This window comes from Anas acuta, chromosome 29 (genome assembly GCF_963932015.1).
Source record: "Anas acuta chromosome 29, bAnaAcu1.1, whole genome shotgun sequence".
NCBI classification, from domain to species: domain Eukaryota; kingdom Metazoa; phylum Chordata; class Aves; order Anseriformes; family Anatidae; genus Anas; species Anas acuta.
Window position 1 is genome coordinate 2,781,797 of NC_089007.1, and position 17,105 is coordinate 2,798,901.

Below are 17,105 nucleotides of genomic sequence, written 5' to 3' on the forward strand. Positions count from 1 at the left end.
CCAGAAGGAAGGAGGAGGGAATCTTTGAAGCTGCATCATCACCTGGCCTCAAACAGAACGAGGGAATTGTCTAAACTTGTAACGTAGTTCTGGTGCTGAATTTATAGCCAAAGAGTGTTGGGAGTGCAAGACCTTTTAACAGGTATGCTCTGTTTGGGCACGTGAAAAGAGGTTTAAATGTTATTCTTTGGTTTGCTGAAGCCTGGCACTGAGGACATCTTAGCTTTTGGCCTTGGTAAAACCATGGCAGGGGGTGTCTGGAAGATGCCAGTCCTCCAGGCGGTGGAAGATGGGTGAGCTCTAACTCTGAAATAGGTAATTAATTACTTGAGTGGCAATAATGTTGGTTCCTGAGGTGCCAAACTGGTTGGTGTGATAGCTGTTTTCTGCCTAGGCTGTAGCTGAGACGGTCTGAAGTGTTACCGTGCGTGCCTTTCTAGTTTGGGATTTCTCAGACATGCCAGCTAACACGTCCAAGCACACTTGAAAGGCCTTATCTGGATGTGGCTTGCAGCACAAGAACATTTTGGACTTCCAGCTCTGCACTTCTGGCTTTCAACATCTCCAGCTGGTGGCTACTTCTGGTCAAGGACAGGAAATCCAAAATCAAGCTCTGCATAGCCAGGCTTGATTTCGTGTCCTTTCAGAGTTAGAGGTGGTAAAACTGCAGGGAGACGTGGCCTGGCACACGTGCCTGGGGATCGAGAAGGGGAGCAGGGAAGAAAGGCAAAGTCATCAAGGTCACTTAACACGGGTGAGACCTGAAAAGCAGATGCAATGGTGATAATATAATTTATTTCCTTATTTTCCTATTATAACCTTGTTAGAGTGTTTGCTGTTAAGTAAACAGAGCAGGTATCCATGTTGGGGGACTAATGAATGGACCAGAAGCATTTCCAGGATTCTCTGTCAGCATAAGCTGCTAGAAATATCAAAATTGTTTTTTTGTTGACGTTTTAAAAGCATCCAAACATTTTTCAAAATGCATACAAACTCATTTGAGATTCGACTCTTTTGCTTGATGCAGTCAAGTGTTTGGAGGCTTTGTTGGAGAGATGCTGTGCGCTACGTGATCATTTTCCTTAATTTCTCCACTGTAGTAATTATGGTTTTGTTAGACAGTAAATGATTCAGTGTTCTCATTCCATGGGGGGAAGGGGAGCAAGGATGTTGAAAGAGGAGTATTGTCTGAGCGTAGCAGGATTAGCTGGTGTTACCACCTTGCACTGATTGAGCACCGCTGGTTAGAAGAGATCATCAACCCTAATTGCTAAAAAGCAGCCTGGCGTCACAGGGCGGTGAGGCTCCTGAAGTTTGAGGCTCCTCTGTTGCATGATTTGAATATAGGTGTAACATCAAGGCTGATCGGTGGCAGTTCCCTGGGCTTCCTTCTGCCCTGGGTAAGCCCGCGCGGTTCCTCTGTTGGCGTGAACTCTCGGCAGGCAGAAAATGCCAGGGGGACGCGTGTGATGAGGACGAATTCTGATTTCTAAGGGAGGAGAATCACACTAGAAGGGAACATTGTGTTTTCCAGGGAATTCTCTTTCTCAGCTGCAGTTGGTTTAATCACAAACAAACAAAGCTCCTGTGGTCAGGACCTTGTCCAGGCGTCCTCGGCGAGGGCGGAGGGTTGCTCCCGGACTCGACTCCGTCTCTGCAAACCATAAATGCTGAGTTATTTCTGACTCCAGGGAACGACATCCATCTCTTATGTATTTGTAAGACCTGCAGTGTCTTGAAAAGTAGAATGTTTTAAAATTCTTTTAAATCTGTCAGAAGAGAGGAAAGATGAAACGGGCTGGAGGGGGCAGCGTTGGAAGAGGGATCTGTACTGCAACACCCAGCAAGGTGAGGAGTTCCTGAAGCACCTCCATACCCTCCTGCCACAGAACCTGTTCTGTGGAGCTGCCTGGAGCTGGTCCACCAAACGCTGTGCAAATGAGCAGGAAAACTGAGCTGGTGGCTGGGCCGGAGCAAATCTCTCATGTGTTGGGATGGGTTCACCTTTATGAGTCGTGGAGGTGTTTTTGGGATGGAAAAACCTGGGAGTTTGGGTGGCAGAGGGAGGAAAATGGTGGTGCGTGGAGCTGCTGGGATGGATCGTGGTGATGGAGCAGGGCTGCATTTACCCTTCAGCCTCTTCCACCCTCCTGGTTGCCTGAAGACATTGCTGCACCCGAGCTGGTGGCTACTGGTGCCAGGAGGAAGGCGAGCCTGTTCCTTCGTCGCGTCAGTGACCGGAGGCCTAGCTCGCTCACACAGCCCTTAAATGTAAATAAAGAGAAGATCTCTGACCATAACATGAGAGCAGAACGTGTAATGACATAGCTTGTAGCAAGTCCTGCTAAAACTCCTCCGCCGTGCCGTGAGAGGTGGCCCGGGGCTGGGACCGCTGCCCTTGAGGCCATGTAGGTGAGGATGCTCTGCTGAATTTGGGGTAGGGGCAGCGTGGGGAGGGGATGCTTTGGGGACAGTAGGCAAGGTCACGACGTGAGAACATCGGCTGGTGATGGTGAATGGTTCTTGATGGAAACCGAACTGAATTTTTGCTTTCTTTTCCCAAGAATCCCCTTTTCCTCAGCAGGGCCTCCTCAGCACATGGAGGCACAAGCACAGCTACAGATAAATATAGCCTCCAAGTGAACTGAAACAGTTGTAGCTGGGAGAGGGCCAAAAGAATGCCTCAGCAGTAAGTGTTTTTGTTTGGAATTTCTTTCTGAGGAGTGAACAAACACTAGCACCATGGTAAAGCAAAATTGTCAGCCCTCGTTTGCCTCGCTAATGCTTCGTGGCGCTACGTCTGCCTAGAGAGGGGTTGGAGTTCTTGGGTTGGTTTTTAGCTGTCCAGAAGAATTCAGCACAGCAAACGTCACCAAGCCTTGAATTTATGGGAGCAGGCTTGATGAGGAGTTACCAGGTTTATGTAGTAGGAGTGAATGGTTCTTGAGATTGCAGCCCCATTGTCTTGGCTCTCTTCCTGTTGCTGTAATTTATGACTTTCTGCGAGGAAATCCGCATTTATGTTCAGATCGAGCCAGTTCCATTTCCTGTAGATCAGCAGAAAAGGGATAGCGGGAAAGAAAATTTCCCTCCTGGTGAGTCTCTGATTTCTCAGTGGATCGATCCCGAATTTGGGGTATGTGGGAACAGAGGAAGGAGATGCTGTGCCTTAAATGCCTCCCATTCATGCACCACGTTAAAAAGACATTTGTTTGCACGACTCATGATGTCGCTTTAGGCGTAACTCCTGTGGCTGCAGTAACTGGATCATGGTTTTATTAAGGTGATTTTACACCTGTTACCCATACCTGCACGCAGCCTTTTTTTCCTAGCCTTAGTCCCCGTGTCTTGCTGGAGATCCCATTTCAGTTAATTGTGGTCTGTTTCTAGCTTGCACGGGTGGCTGTCCTTAAAGAAAGAACTCAGTTTATTTATCAGTTTCTTTTTTATCAGTTTCTTTTAACCTTTTTGTTCCCTACTGGCCAGTTCCCCTTCTATGGGGCTAGCCTAAGAAGTTAAATGTGATGGCTTCTTGTCCCGTAAGACAGGTGCTTGAGCCTGTCAGTCTTTGTCAAAATACTGCTGGAATGGGTTTGTTTTGGTTTTCCTTTTTTTTTTCCTATTTTTTTGGGTTGGTTTTGCTGTTGTTGTTACAAGCACTACTTGGAAACCCAGCAGTGGGAGGGCACAGAGCTGCAGGGAAGCCCCAGGAATTTCTCACCCTCCTTTCTCCTGCCTGGGTTTTACTGGCTGTAACTTCCCTGCTGCTGCCAAATAGCAGCCGACTTTTTCTTATTATCTCATGCTCGGAGAATCCTTTTTTTTTTTTTTTCAAGCGATAAGATAAATGCCTCGGATCACGTGGTAGGGAAGGTTGCAAATGTTTTGACCGTTGAGAGTGCTGGTATTTGCTGGTAATGCACTAGTATTCCTCAGTAATGCCAACAAATTTCTGTGGCAGATGTTGCATTATATATAGTGCGTAACCACCGATGTCAGGAGCCCAATTAAATCTTGCGGAGAAGTTAATCACAAACTAACAAGCTCCAAACAAATCTGCGGGTTGGCTTCTAAGGGAAAATCCCTCCCCCTGCCTGCACAGGTTTGTTTTTCCTGAAGTGGCAGTCACCCCGCTCCATTTGCTACCCAAATGTGGGGGAATTCAAGCTGCCCCTGAAGATGGAGAGGCAAATCTCAAAAGCTTGTAGGTTCTGTAGCTCACGCAGTCAATGAAAACATTACCCCGCTCTTTGTATGGCTTTTCTTGAAGGTGTAGTTTTCGTACGCTGGCAGCATACCTTTCTCGTGAGCTGGATTCATTTCACTGAGCCGTGTATTGCAATCAAGCATTAAAATTAATGCTTTGCTTGGCATTTCGGTGCTTCATGGCCATTCTAATGTGCTGGTGCTGGATTTGTTCGGACTTGTCGGGGCCTGACTCAAACGTGGCAAAAGAGAAGTGAGATAAAGTTGTGTGTGCAAATGCACGCCCTCCGCTAGGCAGCGTATTTATCCGCTGCAGCCTCAAAACTTTTAGGCTAGGTGCTAAATGACACTAAGATTCGACTGTCCAGCAAAAGGAGCTAATCCCGTACCCTTGCCCAGCATCGCAGTGCTGCAAAATCACCTTTCGAACCCCAATGGCCACTTGGCTGGAATGTTTCATCGGGGATGCCAGCGGTGTAGGGCGGCTTAGAGCCTAAACCCTGTAATCACCTTTCTGATGTGCCCGTCCAGATCCGGCTGGAAGTGTCTGGCTGAAAGATGCTGCAAGGAGCCAGGAAAAGCTGGGGCCTGTGCTGCTCAGTGTCTAATGCTCTGCAGCCTTACGATAATCAGGCTCAGGGCAAAGCAAGCATGTTGTTTGTGATCTCTAGTTTCTTGTTATAACACAAGCGTTGGCTTCATTTTAGCCCGAGTAAGGAATACCAAATAATTCTGTTTTCCTCTTGCTGTGTATTTGATCACTTCCAATCCTTCAGCCCCAAGAGAGATGAGGTTATGAGTGCAGGTCAGGCTACAAAAAGGCTTGAAATGCTGCGGGGCTTTTTGTTTTAATCCCTTCAAGGTTTCAGGCTTTCTTGTGGTTCTGATGTAATGTGAGAAATTAAAACAAAAGACAGCAGCCAGATGGTACATCTCCAGGATCAGACAGATTAGGTTTTTTTAAAAAAGGGAAACGTTCACTAATACGCATTCTCTTCTGGAGTTTTGCTTCTGTGGAGCTCAAGCATCTCTTTTCTGCATGGCCCTACTAGCAGGCAAGCGATGGAATTAGGGCTATCAACAAGTTCTAAAAATAAATAAAAAAGCTTCCTTTCACTGAATATCAAACTGAATATTGCAAGTCTGGTTTTCTGAATCACAGCGCGTGCTTGCTGGGCAGTAGTCTCAGAGGTGCCTCTGTTCATCCTTCCATTTTCTGAGGAGCTCTAAGCAGTGTTCCCTCCTGCACTGGGCCCACTTTTGTTTGCTGGAAGCTGTTCTCCCTTTGATTAGTTTAAGCTCAGGCTCTGAATTTGCACTTTCCCTTTGCCCTGTTGTTTGGGAATTATTCTATTAGTTAGCCGAGTTGGCTTTGTGGTTACAGAATATTTTCATGTGCTCCGAGTTTCCCTTTTTACGTTTTCATGGCTTTGATATTCCATTTAGATAGCGGTTCTGATTCAAATTACTGCATTTAAATAGTGTATATCTATGATCCCAAGGGAAACTACAGAAACTGTAATATGGAGGCTTTGAAATCATAATGCACCCACTTCTATTTGGTTTCAGGTTGTCTTCGGCGTTTGCATTGACATGTTCAGGTGAAACTGTGTCACTGAAAAGTAAATGAAATCCAAAACAAAACACTGGTTAAATAAGTTTTCTTTTCTTGTTTTCAGGGGACATCACACAAAAGGGGTATGAGAAGAAGAGAGCAAAGCTTCTGGCTCCGTATGTTCCACAAACACAAGGTGGGTGCTTGTTTCGGTTGGGTAACGAGTGTGCATGCCCTTGGCATTAAAGGGATCCGAAATGGCTGTGGAGCGCAGCGCTGACATTTAGTTTACCAGCTCTGAGCCTGGCAAAAACTGAGTTTTGGTGTGTGTTTCCATAGCTGTCTAATAATGACACTTGTGGAGTTTGCACGGGAGCCAGGAAGCCACAGGCAGCATTTTGTCTCTAGCTTACTGGTTTGTACTGGCCTCCAGGGATTCCTGCTGGCTGGGCTGTTTGTTGGGGCTTCGTAGAGCGCTGTGTGTGCCTCAGTGCCTTCCCTGCCCCATCTTTATCTCACCCCTGCATAAATCACTTCCTATTCCTTTGTCAGCTGCAAAGTCCAGGGCTTTGAATTGATCATGAAGTGTGAGGTCCTCAGAAATGGCTCCGGAAATCTTAAAATTGGCTTTACACAGCCCTGCTTTCAGCCATCTTAATTCTATATTAGAGAATTCCTTTATTTATTAGAATATTAGAGAATTTCTATATTGATTAGAGAATATTCTTCATTTTTCTTTTTTTTTTTTTACTAGAGAGCTGAATTCACGTACTTTGTTTACATCTATTTCTTTTGGTTCAGAGATCCCTGGCTGTAGAGCTGAGTGGCCACAGGATAATTATGTATAGTTCTAAACTGAAGGACAAGGCTGAATGTCCAATAATTATGGGGATGCTTGCCCAAAATAATTGCACGGCTGATATGCTGAGATGCTTAACCATTCAAAACTAATGTGTCTGGCTCTTAGCAGTTTGGGGAGTGAATGGGTCTGATAGGCAGCAGTGACTGGACTTACTGTAATTCACGGAGACTGAACTACTGCCAAAAAACAAAACAAAAAAAGGAAGGCTAAAAGTGCATTTATTGACCGTTAGCACTGCTTCCACTGGGGGAAGCTTGTGCGGGTTTTCTGCTGAAATTGCAGTGGTTCAGGCAAGGTTTGAGCAACACAAAACAGTTCTGCTGCTGTCACGCGGTAGCATCTAGACTGTGCCACTCCAAAACATCGATGTTTGCATTCCCGGTCTCCTCCAGCCCAGCTTTTTCTCCACTTTCTCTTCGTGTATTCCACAAAAGCTGATGCCTGCTTTCTTGCGTGAGACTCATGCCATAGTGGGTGCTTTGTATACAAAAGAACGGGGCATTCTGCCGGAGGAAACATCCTGAAGGTAGCAAAAATTGTTTCTCAGCCTTCAACAAGGTTTTGTTACAAGCAGCACTCCACGTACTGACCAGTTCCTCCCTGAGCCACAGATGGGATGGGAAGCTCTGGAGGCTCAGTTGTTGCCCTTGTATCAAATCTGCTTGTTATTTACAGAAACCCCAAACTAATACACATGAGTAATCCCTCTTTACAGGCTTTGGAAGTCGGTATTTGCTCAGCAGGTCTTTGAGTCCGACGTGTACACCAGGGGAGATCTTGAGCCTTAGGAGGAAGCGTGGGCTCATCCCGTATGTTCGGGTGCCTTCCTGGCACGTTTGCTTTCATCGTGGAGGCTGAAGCTCTCCAAGTTGCTTTTCATCTGCCAGCGTGATGCGCCCCTCACGCCTGTCGCTTTGCAAGCCTGCTTGGTTTGTTTCAGCAAATGTTGTTTAATTAAGCGGGGAAGAAAATGGCAAGACTGTCTGCGGCCCTGCTATTCTAATTGTCCTGCTTTTCAAGTCTGCAGAATGAACCGAAGTTCAGGAGGAGACACAGGTTGATAGGAGGTCACCAATTAAGATAGTATTTTGACTGCTCTTCTGGCTCAGCCCTCTAGTTTGTTTTTTTTTTATGTATCCTATATCCAGCTGCCCCCATATCCAGCTGTAAAAATCCCGTTGAAGCCACTCGTGAGGGGTGCAGAATCAGGTCACCTTTTTAATGAGCAGAAACCTGACTTAGCTCACAACAAGAAAATGTTTACTCCTGTCATTTAGTGCCCTAGGTTTCTCAAGGCCCCAGCCTGATGTTAGCTAACGCATTGTCTCCATTTCACAGATGTGAAACGAGACAAACGAAGGCATGATGACAGGTCAGGGCACGTCGGCATTGTAATTCGGGAGATTCTTATTGCTTAAGCTGGGCTCCATTCACATTGCCTCTGGGAGCTCGCCTCATTATTTTTGAGTTAAGGCAACAATGTTAATTACCTAAAGATACATGTTTTCCCGGTGCAACATCCATTTTTGTAAATGGACCGCGCTGAGGTGCTGCAGCCGCCGTGCCAGGCTTGCTGCTCCTCCGCTCTGCGCTGGCTGCAACACAAAAGGGCTTTGAAGAAAGCGTTTTGGGCAGCTCCCCAGGTTCCACACAGTAAGTAATGCTGCAGGTTTCACTCTTGCCTTGGACCAAAGCAGGGAGGATGGATGCTAATTTCGCTTTACGCTAACGAGCTTAAACCGCAGGCGTCCTTTTGGCACGGTCAGAGAGGGTCTCGCTGCTGTGAGTTGATGTTTTGTTGGAGTAAAGCTGTTTGGGAGTCATCCTCAGAGTCCTTAGTTAGGGCCAAATATTTCTAGGCTCATTTTAAAAGAATTAATACAATTTCACTATTTTGCAAAGTGCTTTTCGGACAGGCAGACGAACTGTCCTGGCACTAGCAGGTGGTGCAGAAACCCACCGCCTCTTGAAACTGGTCTGCTGCAGGCACCAGGCAAACTCCTGCCTTGAGGAAAACCTCTCCACATCGGTTGCTGCAAATCTGGAAAAGCGTTTACAGCATTTCAGCTTAAACAATGCCGCTGCAGGAATACCTTGTGCCAAAATTAGCAGCCCTTGCACACAGGCTTTTGGCAGGGTATGTTTGCTTGCTATTTAAGATAATGCATTCTGTTCCTCTGCTAATGTGTAAAGGAAATGATATTCATTACGCCCTGGTTCACTGTCAGACCTTCCCATGTAGCTGCTGGAGTTCTCTGCTCTTGCTCCTGTTCTCTATTCCCAGGGCTCTTTTAAATAAATAAATATATTTTATCTATTTTAACCGCATTTGTGAAGAGAACATAGGAGCACTTCTTTCTGAAAAGGTAAGGTGAACGTGACCCGGTGTATTTTGTGTTTCAGTGCACCAGGGAAAGGTGTTGGAAGGTGCAAGTGATGGGCTTGTCAACCTGTGGGAACTGACAACGTTTGCAACTAATTTAATTGATCCGTGAATTGTTGTTGGCAATGCGTGCTTTGGTTTTATCTGCTTCGTGCCCTTACTGGGCAGCTCGAGGTAGGAGCGTTACAGATTTTGTCGTTTTAGTGCAAAATTTCTTTTCAAATCGTGGCACTTTGGAAACGAAGCAGTTCTCCACTTCCCGAGCGGGCTGTCTCTGCGTTTCCTGTCTCGGCAGAGTCCTTCCTGCCGTGCTGTGTGCTGCGAGGCTGATAAACCGGCAGAGCTCTACTCCAAAGTTTCTCTAGTTTCTTTTTTTCTGTCTTTCGGCATTGTGTTATTTCAAACGGGAGCTAATGTGAAATGGTAGCCGGCGATAAACCAGCTTTGTCTAAACCTGTAAATCATGCACACGCGCTCCAGCTTAGCGTTGTTTAGAGAGTTTCACCCGTTTACAAGATCCGACTTGCAGCTACCACAAATGGGGAATTATTTTCTTTCTTTGTGAAGTCTGAGGGGTATCACCATTGCAAATGAAGCTTATCGCTTGACTTTAGGAAAGCAATTTCTCCATCTTTGAAATCAGTTCCAGGACTAAGTGGAGCACCTGAATTCTCCCATCACGTCTCGTTCAGGGCAGAATTAAGATCCATCTGGCTAATTACTCCTGCAAAAGCCTGAAACCTTGTAAGTCTGATGGGTTCTCAGCACTGGGAGAGAGCAGTAATCCTTCTGGGAGTGCTGTTCAGGCTGGTTTGCAAACCCTAGGTATTTGAGTTTATTATTTACACAGTTTTTATTCTGAAGATGATGTTGTTTGAAGGATTAGCCCAATCCTAGCACTTCTGTGCAATGCTGTATGCAAAACAGCAGAAAAGCAGCAGGCAAACCTGTTATTCTTCTGTCAGATGAATCTAGCACTGACTGTCCTTGTTATTAACGTAAACATTTATCCTTGCTGATCATATGTGATGGTTTTACTGATTCCTTTAGTCTAAAAATGTTCTAATTAAAAAAAAATAAATCTGTAAATCTCCAAATCATTGAGCCTCTCTGCTTTCAGTAAACTGCAGAGACCACAAACCAGTCAATTGTCTTGGAAAAAAATATTGCTAATTAAAAAATCCGTAGCATCATTCAAAAGCAAATCTGCATCTTTTTTTTTCTTTTTCATGCCTCTTTAGATTCCAATCCTGCCAGTGGAAACTGCAGCTGTAGCAGGATTATGCGAAAGGGAATGCTAAATAAAGTCACCTATCACCTGCCAGGCTTAGCTCACTTACGTTGCTTTGTTGTTTAACCACTTGTGATTTACTGCAGCTACACACACTTTTCTTGATCTGAGCCTGGATGCTTTGTTAGGCTACTGTAACATGTTATTGTGTCATAGCAAAATATTTAATCAAAGGGCTTGCTCTTGGTGTGTCATGTCGCTTACAGACACATCGGATCCCTTTGCAAATGGAATGTCATATTTGCCTTGTGATGCCCTGTAGAGCAGATGAGATGCTCCTGCAAGAGTTATAAGAAGTAACTGAATATGAATTAAATAAATTATTTAAAGTAGTGTTAAATCTGCTGCTGACATCTAGTGGGTACTTGACTCTGTAGATGCTCAAATGATCAGAAAGATTTAGGCTTTTCTTCTTAGTCTGTGAAGTTGTCTTTCCTCTGGATCGAAATAAAATTCATTTATGATGAATCCAAACATGGCCCCGTCTGGGGGCATACCGCATCTCTCTGCTCTGCTGCTTGGCTCCCAGGGAAGCTCACTTTGCTATTCAGGGAAGACACTTGACTTCATTTGGATCACGTACAGCCTGTGCTTATGTAAATTCGGTGTGTTCGGCGCTGTGCGTGCAAGCATAAAGAGGCTGAGTCTAAGGAATTATGAGGTAGGATCAGACTGCGTTAAACACCAGAGTTAGAGTTGTCAAGTTTTAAGCTCCTGTTTAATTATCTTGTTTCAAAGTTTGGATGAATGACGCTACAAAGACATTAAATTCCAGTGCTTATAAATATCAGGTCTGCTGCAGAATCATGGCAAGGGGGCACAAATACTGGTTCTTTTGGATGTGCTTAAGCTGAGCTGTGGAGTAGCGAGTCTTGCTCTGAAGTGCAGGTCTTCTGATTGCCACGTCCTGCACCTAAACCACAGCAGCTCTTCCTTTACCCCACCCTACTTCTCGTGCTGCTGGCATCTTGTTGCAGGCAATAGATAGGTTTTGATATGCAAATGCAAAGCTGTGCTGTGTGTTATGATATTAAAAAGAAAAAAAAAAAAGGAAAATTGAGAGTAATTGTTTTATCCTTTATTTTGGCTTGAGGATTTCTGGCTAGCTGGATCTGTTATTTTAACTGGAAATGAAGGTTTTGATTCTTTGGCATGGGTGTTTGAGGAAGGGTTAATAAGAAGCTCAGTAGCTTGCCTTTGCTGAATGCTGAGATCACAAACAGGACTCCTCCAAAGCTGAGCAAGAGGTGGGAAGTTGTGAAAAGATTCCCAAATGATAGCGTTAGTGGTTAGGAGAGAACTTCCAGGAGTGCATTGTCCCCGTGTTACTGAATTTTCTCTGAATTGCGTAATACTGGTAACAAAATGTTAGTGAATGAACTAACTATCCATTTAGCCTGTAAAAATTCAAGTAATATTCTGCTCGTTAGGGTGCTGGAAGGAGCAGGATGGCCAAAGATGTCTGCAACAAGTTCAGTGTGATGGGCTGTTATTAGAAGGTCTCTTAACTCAAGGTTCTTGCCTTCAGTTGTTTACCCAGAACCACACACTGAGCAAGCGGTGGAACTGGAACCCAGGACTTGTGGTTTCCTCTTCGTTTCTCTAATCCTTTGGGAGTTTGTGAGAATTCATCAGCTGTGCATATTTAGATGACACAATTGCTCTTTTTTTCTGCATGACTTCAGGTGACAACCTCAGGCTAATTGCAGCTGCGTGACCTCTGGTTTTTAAGAGTTTCCACTGAAGCAGGATTCATTTTAAAAGCGAATTTCCAGTAGCAGCCATTTCTAGCATGCCCTGGTGAACTACACAAAACCACCAGGTCTTAGGTTCTCTATTTAGCTCCCTGTATCCATGGGGAAAAAACAGACATTTCCAGGACGATAAAGTCACTCACTTCTTGACATGCTGGAAGCAGGCAGAACATGGAGAGCCAGAGAGAGGTCTGCTCAGTTTTGTAATTAACACGAACAGCAAAGGCTCTTGCCGCTGGGATATTATTGGTTTTCCTGTCAACAAGGCATGCTGGTCAGTGGGATGACGAGTACTGAACCCAGCTTCTGAACATGTTTTCTACAGGTTTGATCTTTTTCACAGCTCAGGCTTGAGACTATAAATTGTTGCGTCAGCCAAAGGCATTTGCTCCCTGTGCCCGTAACAGTGGTGTCTAAGAGGACTCTGGTGTAAATGAATGCAGTCTCTAAAAGCAACTTATATATGGTACTTCTGCACAAGTTAACCTGCTAATTCATCTTAATGAAATAGCGAGAGTTTGCCATTGGAAACGTGGCAAAGAAGGGAGAAAATCACACAGGTACGAAATCACAAAGCATGCTTTTCATTGCACATATCCCTGTGAAGTGCTTGGAAATGCAGGACTTGCCTGACTGATCTGCTGACTTCACTCATCCAGATTTATCTGAATCTCACACCTTTTCTTTTGTATTTTGTAATGAATTCTTGAAAGGTGACTTCAGCTCCCATTGTCACTAGTAGGTTACTTAAATTATGTGAAACTGTGTCTTATGTCACCTGCTCCAGACTTTCTGTAAGTTGTCTTTTACTTGATGTGCCTAACAACCCTTTAAAAATAAAAAAAGTAGCAAAAAACTCTTAAGAGTAAGGTCAAAGAAGGAACAGGTATGTTTTAACTGATAAGGTTGTAATTGAACAGATGTATTAACATACTAATTAGGTCTTCTTTGCTACAGGAAATAAAAGGAAAATCCTATAGTTGTATGTTAAAACAGAAAAGGATACTCAAAAAAGGCTGCATTTCTTTTCTGCTCTCAGAAAATTATGGGCTGTTTTCCAGGGGTTGATCCAGCTTTACAGAAGGAATCCAGAACTCAGACACCCGCTCCAGCTGCAGCTCCAGCCTCAGCATCGTCATCATCCTCATCCAAATTTCACCGAGCCCGCTCAGGGGGAGCCCGAGATGAACGCTATCGATCTGGTAAGGGCAGGGCAAGAATTCACCTGGGATTTTTGTCAGTGAGGAAGAATTTACCATGTATTTTCAAGGAGTCAAGCTCACTGTTTGTCCACTGATCGAAAGTCCCACCGTGGTTCTGTATGAGGAAACATCAGACTTGTTGGGCTGTAGCTGCTGAAGCAGAAAGAGTGCTAAGCAGAAAAAAATCCCAAGTAACTCTTTGCCTTCTTGATTTTCTGGCCTGAATGCAGCTCTTCAATGCCAGTTGTTCACAGAACGGAAAACCTATTTTAACCGGGTCTGTAAGTAACCAGATTCAGTGAGATGTCAGGTAATAATTTGCTCGTGGAATTGATGACTGCTGTGCAGATCTGCTCTAGGATACTGGAAAGTGAGAGCTGTCTTTCTCTATCAATGCTTAAAGCACTTCCAAAGAGCAGCAGCATTGGCTGACTAATGCCCTGCTGATTTCCTTCTCCACGAAAGGAAAGGAATGGAAGCTGGCACCTATTTTTTGTCTCAACCTGGCTTAGTTTTTCACTTCACATCAATGGGATTCAAGTTTTCCTCACAACAGGGGCAAATGAATTACATTAAATATACCTTTTGCAGTAACACTGCTATCATATCACCATTTAAAGAAGCATTAGAAGAGCCTAGTTCTCTCTCTTTTTTGGAAGAGCATCATTAAAATACCTTAATTTGTGAAATTGATGTAGATGAGCTCTTTTACTTGTTGTAGTAGTTTAATATGTTGTCTTCTCGTCATCAGTGATGTGTCTTCTTCTAAAGAGTTCTGCATGTTTGCAGGAGGATGGTAGCCTCCTGTCCTAGCCTGTTTCAGTTAATGATCAACATGGATTTACAGCTGCAGTTAATAACTTCCAAGATTTACATGAAATCTATATCTATTATATTTTTTCAGAACATCAGGCTTTTCCTAAATTAGACAACTGGCTCAGAATTCTTAAGTTTATAGACCAGAGTTGCACCTGGGGCTGTATACTCTGCTAGCATGTGTGCATATTTTGAATTATGCACAAGCATATTTTAGAATAATCTTTGGGCAAGAGGAACAGTCTGGTGGGGCTGGGACTTTCTATGAAATTTGCCATAGACACAAGAATATGATGACTAAGCCAGAAGATTCCAACCTAAAATCCTGGCCTTGCTATGAGCTTGCTAACTTTAGAAGCATCAGTTTCCTTTGTTTGGTTTGCTTGGTTTTTGCGTTTCTTTTTGTTGTTTTGTTTTGCTTGCTTTTTTGTTTTTTAAAAAGGAAAGGTTACGTACAGGATTGCAAAATGTTGTTGTTTGGGAAGGTAGAGTAACATGGGAGCGTTGCATAAATACAGAAGGCTAGCAGCAGTTGCACTTGTAAGCCTTGTGTGTTTTTTTTCTCCTCTACTGTTGCAAAACTGAGTACATTAACTTCCATTTTGCAGATATCCACACGGAAGCAGTTCAGGCAGCACTGGCAAAACACAAAGAACAGAAGATGGCCCTGCCTATGCCAACAAAAAGACGATCTACCTTTGTTCAGTCTCCAGCTGATGCCTGCACTCCCCCAGGTTAGGTTCTTACAGTGTGCTTGTCTGGGTGGATGTTAAGGTATGCATTAGTAACAGTTTCCAAATCAAGAGGCTGCAGTTGTCAAAATATTCAAGATCTTCTGCACATTTGTAGGTAGCGTGTTACGCCTGTAGCTCTCTTGCTACATTTGAGCAGCTGCTTGTTTTCGTGGAGCTGCTGTTAACGGCTGTGAAAACGAGTCCTCTTTTGGGAGCTTTTAAAGAATCAATTGGGAAGAACTGAGCGGGCTTTCTGGACTGATGCTGCATCTTTTGCTTCCTTCACACGTATTTCAGTTACAGAATTCATGTTTTGGTAAGGTTACACTACTCAACATACAGGAGGATTGTCATCAAGGTGTGTTTCTGGGCAAGGACTTTGGAGGGTGTCCTGTGGGATTCCATGACATGTAGGACTTTTCTTTCCTAATCCCTCCCATGCAATGGCCATTTTGCCTCAGCAGCAAAACACCTCGGATAATGAGGTGTCTGTTATGATGCTTGTGCAGCAGATATTAATAAACATCTCCATTTTCAAGTAGCTGTGTACCCAGGCTTAAAAAGGGATATTTGTAATTTTTAGCAGTGTCTTTTATGTTGGTTCTTACTGTGCAGAAGCACCAAGGTCATTTGGATTGAGGATGAGAGATGAAAAACGAGAGAAAAACCCTCCTAATTAGAAATTCACATCTCTATTAAACTATGTTGTTAGGCCACTTATAACTATTCTTTCACCTCCTTTTTTCTTCATACTTCCTTTTATCTTTCCCTTTCTGCTGGGTGCTAGTGCCTGTTTATGGTGTCTGTTCAGCTTTGTACTAACTTGTCCAGGACTACAGCACATTCTGAGCTGTGGGCACTACACAGATAAAGGTTAGCATTCACTCATGATCATCTGGAATCAGGCTTTTCCTCCAGCAGGTGATCACTGAAGAACAGGTAAGTGTTAGATGAAAGCCTAACTGAATGTTTATATGTGGCACTGAACAGCTTAAGGTATTAAGCGATGGGTGCTTTCTTCATGATAAATATTTCACAGCTTTCTGGATATTAATTCGTGTGGAAATGCAGGATGTTGTTCCTTTTTTGTGGTTGTGTGCATCCGTTCCCCCCCCCATCCCTTTTTGTTTTCTGCCATTGAAAGGGAACCATTTAGAATACCAGACAAAAGCATTTTCTGCATGTGGCCTTGGCACATTTGTTTCCCAGTGCCTGCATTCTGCTTTTGTTGCTGTGAATTTTCACTTTGGGGAATGAAACTGACTCCTCACTTTCCATTTCAGACTTACCAAAGTTAGGCAAAACAGCATCTGATAGCAGAATACGAATGGAAAAGTAATGAGAGAGAATAAACGTGGAGAACCCAGAAGGATACTTGTCTGATGTGTTGTATCTTTTGTGTGCTTTAAACAAGGGCAAAACACCAGGAGTACCCATGGTCGGATTGGATATGTCTGCTGCTTTAACTTCTGTTTTGGCCTACATAACCTTGTTTGACACAGCCTGGGAAAAAAGATCTTCATATTACAAGCCTGTGCCGTTGATATGTGAATTGCAAGGAGAGCATGTTCAGTGCAATGTGCTTTTCCCTAAGCAGCTAGATTTTCTTTTCTGCTTCCACACAGACACGTCTTCCGCATCCGAGGATGAGGGGTCGCTAAGGCGTCAAGCTGCTCTTTCTGCTGCATTGCATCAGAGCTTACAGAATGCTGAGTCTTGGATCAACCGATCTATTCAGGGGTCATCCACATCTTCATCAGCATCTTCTACACTTTCCCATGGAGAAGGCAAAGGGACCAGTGGGTCACTAGCTGATGTATTTGCCAATACTCGAATAGGTAGGAGATGGGTATGAACAGAAAAATCGCTTCAAGTTCAGATTGCATTAATAAAGCTGGAGTTGTCCACTTCGCAAGGGAAATTTGGAACAAGAGCTTAGTTAGTGTGGGTGGAACTTGTTAGGGTCGGTTAGAGTTGTACCATCACGATTTGTTTTTCCCCCTATAAGAGTTTCGATACATTGGGTTGGTTGAAAAAAGGGGAGGTGGTGAGCTGGAGCTTATTGGAGTAGAAAAGATTCTGTGGTGTGATGGGAGCATTGACAGGTCCAGTGGGCACAGCTTTCTTTCTGCATACTGCATTGCTTCTGTCACAGCGAGCTGAAGCTACTCTGTGCACAAAGCTACCCTACGCAGGTCAGATTTGTCATCTGTGCCCTGATGAAGACCATTGGGGTGTTTTTGCCTATCGAGGGGGGAAATGTTGTGTTTGAACGTTCACTTCCTGCTATAAGCCCTAATGG

General features: G+C 44.2%; 1 protein-coding gene across 4 annotated transcripts in view; it reads left to right on the forward strand.

The window, feature by feature from the left end:
• The window catches only part of DIP2B (disco interacting protein 2 homolog B), a 67,951-nt gene that overhangs the window by 23,069 nt on the left and 27,777 nt on the right, over positions 1–17,105 (forward strand). For 3 of the 4 annotated variants that reach the window (XM_068663291.1, XM_068663292.1, XM_068663293.1), the window contains 4 exons: positions 5,886–5,957; positions 13,113–13,253; positions 14,678–14,803; positions 16,429–16,641. In XM_068663291.1, coding sequence (XP_068519392.1) covers positions 5,886–5,957; positions 13,113–13,253; positions 14,678–14,803; positions 16,429–16,641 — 552 coding nt within the window. The remainder of the gene's footprint in view (positions 1–5,885; positions 5,958–13,112; positions 13,254–14,677; positions 14,804–16,428; positions 16,642–17,105) is intronic. The other variant, XM_068663294.1, reaches the window with a different exon arrangement.